Consider the following 7,350-nt stretch of genomic DNA (forward strand, 5'->3'; position numbering starts at 1 on the left):
GACAGAACTGGGTAAACTCAGCTGTTCACGAACATGCCTTTTGGTGCCTATAAGTATTCTATTAAGATACCTTTGAAAAGCAAGACTTTAGGAGAGGAAGAGCTTTGCAAGAACATCCTAGTATACATGCATAAAGATTGTTATTATAAGTTATTACAACAGGAGGCTGTCAACACAGAGAAACTGATGCAAGGATGCATACAGGGTGATCCTGTGTTTTAAAAGCCACAAGTGTCTTCAGAGAGTATTTCTATTTCTAAAGATTTGTTCTGCCTACAGTTAAGATTTTTCTAGTTATGAAAGATGATGTCAATCTCAAGAAAGAAAATAAATTACTCCTCAGTTTCTCTGGGATTGTTTTAATGGGAAAGGCAGAATCTCAGTCAAAGCTATCAGGAACTCAAGACAGGAGCATTAGCTTCTACATCAAAATCCAACTGATTCAGGAGCAAAATTTTCACTGACTGCAGCAGGAACTGGTCTGCAAATGCTAAGTTCTCTTTTATGGAGAAGCATATCTGCCAAGGAAAACTATGGTTTGCGTTGGGTTGTGGCGAATAATGAAAAGGAAAGGATGGTCAGCTTTGAAATCCTCTTCCATAACCATGCAGAGCATCGCAATGCCAGCAGTGGCAGCTGCAGCTTCCGTGCCTTCCTCATTCACTTCGACAAATGCCTTGTGGACAATTTTAGAGAGAAAGAGGTCACGTGTCCCTGACATTCCTGACAAGTCAGCTTTGCCACTGTCAAATACATCCAGCAAGCCCATAGCAGCTAAATCTGATTTAAGGTCATAGCTTTCTTCTAGCTTAAACTTTGGCAAACGCACGTGAACATCAGTAGAATACAGATGCTCTGGACATGTCCATTCCTGGAGCTTCTCCAAGGTAAGCTGCTTTTCCAGCTAGGATTAAAAAGACAGATAACATTATATATCACCAGTATAGAAACATTTCATTTTCAGCAACATTTACAAGGCTTTATAAAGCACTATACAGCTATAAGGCAACTACACAAAGATGACCATACCCATTTCTTCGATAGCTTCATATAGATCAAACAAATGCTATTAAAATTACGTAGAGGCAATGCATTTTTTACTTTATCAAGTAATGCAGATATTTGCTTCTTGCTGTAGTGTACAGAAGGGAAAAAACAAGCACTGATAACAACTAAACCCAGTCATTCTTACTGATTAATCTAACTAAATGGAATTACATAATTAAAAACAGATAACAAAAATAATTCTCAGTGAGCTCAAAGAAGCTGATGTGTTCCTGGTTGTTTAATGGAAAACAGCCTCACCGAGGCTAAGAAAATAAAGACCTTCAAAAGTAATGAAAGAAAAGTTCTGTCATTAAAAAAATAAATAAACAAGGCAAGTTAATTCTCATCATTAACTTTGTTTTTTGCCATCTCATGGTTCAGTTCTGCAAGCTAAAGGACACATGAATACAAGCTACAAAACCAGAACACAACTTCTCTTCTGATGCAGCACGTGCGTGTATCCCTTACCGCAGTGCTAGCAGCGTCTTGTCTAAATCTATGCTGGACAGATATGGGGCTCTTGAGAACAGGGGTTCATTAAGGCTTTAATTTTGAATGACTGATTTTATGCATTGAATAACTGCATTAGCTTAGATGAGTCACCTCCTGCAGTCCAGTGGTGTCATCTTCAACGTCATCAGGTAACAGAATGATCATACTAAGTTCTCGTCCATCATAAGGCAGCTCTAAAACACGGATCTTCACTTCAGGGATATATCCAAAACGAAATCTGTTTTTCTGGTACATCATTTTCACTGTCTTTCTTTCATTCTGGATGGACAAAAGGTACCAAAAGTAACAGTTAAGGAAATAAGAATTGAAATAACTGATAGGAAACAAGTAAGATAAAAACTGCTTACTTGCAAAAACTCTTCCTCCATCATATCAGGTGATTATAAAACTGCTTTTGTCAGACTCCTGACTGTCTGCTTAATAACAGTTCCTCTGAAGACATAATGAGTTTGTATTTGTTGGTTCTCCTTTGGCTTCTATAGCACAGTCCTCACAAAAACAGAAACAATTTCTTCGAGATGCTCTACCTTTATATTGCTCTAGCCCCCAAAATTACAACATTACAAGTCAACAAAGATCAACTCTGTTCGGCATAAAGCAGATGACTCTATACAGTGTCTTGTAAAGCTGTTAACATAAGCAGAATATGGAACAAGAAAATGGGGATTAACTAAAATGTGCAATCATTTTAATACTGCTTACCTAGCATCACAAACAGGTGCAGTTCACAGCGGCTGAAACTGCCAGTGGACAGAAACGCCGCTAGGAACAGGCAGGGTCCTATCCTAAATGTGAGAATTGTCTCTGATACTGTTCCAGTAAGTGAGAGAACAAATACCTTGCTGAATACAGAAAAAAATACTAAAATCCATAAAAAACTCTTCTGGGTGAACTGAAAATATTCATAAGAAACTATTTATAATTTTTATTATTTTATCTGTAAGCAAAGCTTCACTTTAGCACCTATATTGTTTGACCTTTTCATTATACATATACTACCAAGAGGTATCTGTATTACCTTATTTAACCGAAACGGCATGTCGGCAGTTTCAGATTCTTTAAATTTCTCTGCCCAGTTCCCTTTGAAATAAATAGCGTTCACCAGTACAAGCCTGGTCGTGTTGTCAACGGAGCCTTTAGACAGCAGATTAGGGATTTTACCTTCAGAGGGGGCATAAAAAAAAGTCACAACAAAATCTTGTAATAAGGTGATGGCATTTAAAACATACAGGAAGAAACTGATGCCATAGAAATACTACAAATATAAAACTCTAGTCCATTTCTGTAATAAAGTGTGTTTCAGTACCTGCATCTTTACTTCATCATACTTTTTAACGGTACATACTAGTATAACTTTTGATACATAGTAATTTGATGAAAATGCTATTTTTTTAGCTTAAACAGTCACACATGACTCATCATACAAGAACTAGAAAACACCCACATTTAGAATTACTGCATTCAGAAATATATACACAATATGGAGCGAGACTGCCTAAAACAAATTTTCCAACTTGTGAGAACAAATCTGTGTTAAGGCATCTCTCCAGCACTCAGCACAGTTCACTGGCCTGAACATAAAAAATGGAAAAGTCTCTGAAGTTATGGAACCGTGTGAATGTCTTGCTTAGGCATCTTCTGGTTTTGTCAATGCATCAGTTGAATATCCCAGGGCAAAATTAAACTGTTGTTAAGGCAGCAGAAAATAAAGGCTATTCCTGCTCCCAAAGTATGAAACACTGTCAGTTACTTTATTAGCTCAAGTAGTTTACCTTCAGTTTTCTCCTCTACCCAGTGGTTAATTTCTTCCCTGGCTTCATCATAAGCCTGAAGAAAATCAACTGTAGCCAAATCAGCTCCATATAATTTCTGAGTATTAGTCAGGAAATCCTGGATTGTGGAACGATAAAAATAGCTTTCATTGCGTGCAGATAAGAAAACACGTCTTTATGATGTAGATGAAGTGCACATCAAACAGATAAACACCTGCTCTAAGGTGGGCCTCTAACAGAGCACTGCCTGGAGGGTTTCTCGGGTTGTCTGGGGTTTCTTCACCCCCCACCCCCACCCCCAGAGTAAGCCTCATAGTACGCCTGCCACATACACAGCTAATGGGGCGCTTCCTGCAGATGTTGCAACATTTACCTGTCATTCTCCTGAAACAGGCTCAAGCACAGCTAGGATAAAACAGAACTCTCCAAAAAAAGCTAAAGACGGATAAAAATAGCAACCTAGGTATACACAAAGGTGTAATTCACTGGTGAAGAGACACATTGTTTAGACATATGGGGCATCTCCTCCCAGATAAATACAGTGTTTTCAAAAATATTTAAGTAATGTGCTACTAGACCAATGAAAATCCTAAAAAGCTGATTGCAACAGGCACAGAGCTGGTTGCATCCTAAAAACTGATTGCAGCAGACACAGAGCTTGTTGCATCCTAAAAAGCAGGTTGCAACAGAGTGGGATGTTATGATAGTTACTATAAACTGAGAACCTAAACAAGTGATTTTTCTCCTGAGCCCAAGAGCAGGAGAATCAAAGAAGCAATGAAAAGGATTTGCTGTGTAACATCCTTTAGGTGAGATATACAGATGCCTACAGATACAGAAATGCATATGCATGTACACAACACTTTTGTTGACTGCCCAGTAACATTTAGAAATATGTCTAGAAATATTTCTTAATTCATAAATACTCAAATAGCTGCATTTTCCGACCAGGTCCCACTGCACCATCATGATCTGCACAACTGTACCGGCAAAAAGCTGTAGGACTTCTCTCCAAAAAGCCGATTGGCGAGCCGTAAGAGATAGGGAGCATTGCTTCTGTTTATATCCGCAGTCAGAGTCTGAAATCTTGAATGAGTATCTGTAACTTTGTCAAAATGAAGCGTCTGAAATAAAAGAAGGGAACTGGCTGCTGCTAATAGTCTTTAAACAGCATACAGTGTAGCTACAGGGTGAGTCTGACCCAGCAGGAAGGTAGGCTGAAGAAAGACAAAAGAGGCTGGAAGCTGCTCAGAGACTTCTGTAAACCTCAAAGAATGAATGAAATTATTTCTTGGTGCTACGCTGCCTGTGTCAGCCACTTGTATTGAGCTCCTGGTTTATACGCAGTCACAGCTGAATCTGTAGTTCATAACCCCAAGTCCTGTCTGCATGACATCTGTGTGACTCCCCTCTGTGCGCCACTGGGCACAATGACTCATTTCCAGGCAGAGAACTGAAAAGAGGGATGATGTCATAGGGACACTTTAGCTTTGTTGCTTCCCTCTTTGGTTCAAGGGAACCTGGGGAAAACTAGCACAGGCGAGGTCTAAGAAAACTTAGAACAATTATCTTTTATTGTTTTAGGAAAATACAACTGTTTATATATATATATCTATATCTATATATACAAACATCTAAAACCCAACTGCATCATCCTAAAAATCAATTGCAACACTGCAGTCTCTCTTTACCAGTACCTCCTCTCCACAAGGCAAGCTGCCTAGCTAAGGCTTACAGATACAACAGTAGGAGCTGCCAGACCTCACTGACAGCAAAGATTAAAACTTAAATCGTGTATTTCTCACTAGGGAAGACTGCTGTGAAACAACCACTGGGTTCAAAGGAAAGCTATATTTTATCTCACTGGGTTTTTGGTCAGGCCTTGCTGCCCACATGAATGCAAGCTGTGTTGTGCATACAAACAGGTGAGCAAAACCATCACAGAGGCAGTTTACAGTCGGATTATGATCACAGAAACAAATTCCTATGCGCTTGCAAACAGCCCTTGACAGTTAGCTATGTTTTCATAAGGACAGCATTATGGCATGGGAACAGGCATTATTGAAGGCAATTGTGGTGAAGCACATCCCCTTCACCTCCCCCAAAGTCCCTTTTGTACGATTTCTGCTGTCAGTAAGTTTATCCTAGGCGTGGCTGTCAGTTTGATTGCATGAAATTTATGTTCAAAGTCTGTTTGTACGAGTAGTGAGAAAATAATTTTATTGTCTTATTCAGTAAGCACTCAACAGTATAAAACATTTCCCCTTAAAGTCCAGAATTCAAAGGTGAAATTACTTATAGTCAAATACATGATGATGTCTCATACGCCCTTTTGCACTACTGGGCGTTAGCCTAACAAAGGCAAAAAATAATAGTGACTGAGTCCCTTCCATGCAGGAGGCCTGAGGGGAAACTGGCACACTCCTACATATGCTGTTTTCGCAATTGGTAATTAGTTTTTTTTAAACTGCCCTACCTAACTTGAGGCTAGGGTAAGGATAAGTATGTGAGCTCAGCTCCTCTGAGATACCTGAGTGCCTGGCTGTTACTAAGACACTGATGCTTAGGTAGCATCATCATATATTATCATAGTTGTTATGCTTTAAACTATATATTATTATTGTGTTTGTTACAAAATTATTATAAATACACATAGCATTCATAACCTTGTATTACAAAGCAATCGCTCTTTGTTGAAATGTCTCACAAAAGCTAGTAAGGCCTTGCTGCTGCTAACTCCAGTTTAAATGGGGACTGACTAATTAATGAAATTAGTTTCCTACTTCAGCAATTAACTTAATAAGTGAAAGTAAGTGAGAAACAAGAGCCATAGCAAATATGGAAAGAATGCCCTGGAGCAGGGCAGGCAGAAGGTAACTGCAGAAAAGAGCCTGAGGAATGCTCAGTGAGCGTGAGAGAAATCTTGTCCTGAGCACGTAAAAATAATACCTTCCTTTCAATTTTCCCTCCTCTAAAACATAGCAAATTTTAATCTACATAAAATATACAGCAAAAGAGAACTATTTTTTCTTACTAACCTTCAGCATCTGGGCCTCAGTATCACCTCTGGACCCTAAAAGCACCATGGCCAGGGCAGCAGAGACACTGACAGGAGAGAGGAAAACATTTCCTGTTGGGTTGGTCTCATTAAATCTTCTGAGCAGATCAAGTGCAAATCTGCTGTTGGCATTAGGCAGGCTCTCCATGGTTACGGCTGAAAAATAAAACAGTCAATAAGGACACCGAGAAATGCTCTTCGAAAACCTACCCTAACCTTCTGTCACTCACACAGTACAGACTGGGTTAATCTGGTTTCATCTGGGTACAGAAAGAGCAAGAATTTCATTGCCTGTGCATCTTCTTAAAAAAAAAAAAATCAGTCACAATGAAAAAGCTTATTTTTTTCTCCACATAAATTGTTTATCCCAGCCTTCCTTATGACACTAACTTTAAAGACATTATTTTAAAAAATTCCTTGCCTTCTACCTCAAAATTGAAAGTATGTGTGCTGGCAGGATTGCAAGTTAAAGTCTCAGTTTCACAGACCCAGCACACACCCCAGACCTCACTCATGCAGCTTTTCCCCTCGCTCTTCTACCTGAATCCTGCACGGTAACTGTTTAGGAAGATTCAGACACCTTTCAGCATGCTGCCCTTCTTCATGGCACAAACCATGCCACAAACAGCTGTCAGCCCTGTCAAAGGCTTGGGTGCACGCTTACCTTCGGCAGAGTAAAGCACCGAGAACAAGCGAGCTACCTGCACACAGCATCCAGGTACAAACGCATCTGAGTCCCAGCAGGGCTGAGTGGCCCTGAGCGTGTGGGCAGAGAGCCCGGGGTGTTGTCAGCTGAAGGGGACGTACCTGCTAGCAAAGGCAGAAGCGAAGTGCAGAACAGGCAAAGCTTTAGGACTGACACTGCACTGCTGGAGCAGTGATTCATTTCGGCGAGCTGCTCCCTAGGAGGCCCTTGGAGCAGGGTGGGGTGAAAGGGCCGAGGGCTGGGTCTGGCGCAAA

At 40.1% G+C, this 7,350-nt stretch overlaps 1 protein-coding gene across 1 annotated transcript; it reads right to left on the reverse strand.

Moving 5' to 3' along the window:
- Positions 1-502: 502 nt before the first annotated feature.
- SERPINB1 (serpin peptidase inhibitor, clade B (ovalbumin), member 1) lies at positions 503-6,538 on the reverse strand. Its single transcript, XM_010186735.1, has 6 exons — positions 6,371-6,538; positions 4,319-4,456; positions 3,333-3,450; positions 2,579-2,721; positions 1,651-1,818; positions 503-904 (listed from the first exon to the last, which is right to left on the reverse strand). The coding sequence occupies exons 1-6, from the start codon at positions 6,536-6,538 to the stop codon at positions 503-505; spliced, it is 1,137 nt and encodes a 378-aa protein (XP_010185037.1).
- Between the last annotated feature and the right edge of the window lie 812 nt (positions 6,539-7,350).

Source organism: Mesitornis unicolor, unplaced genomic scaffold, assembly GCF_000695765.1.
Source record: "Mesitornis unicolor isolate BGI_N332 unplaced genomic scaffold, ASM69576v1 scaffold27810, whole genome shotgun sequence".
Classification (NCBI taxonomy): Eukaryota; Metazoa; Chordata; class Aves; order Mesitornithiformes; family Mesitornithidae; genus Mesitornis; species Mesitornis unicolor.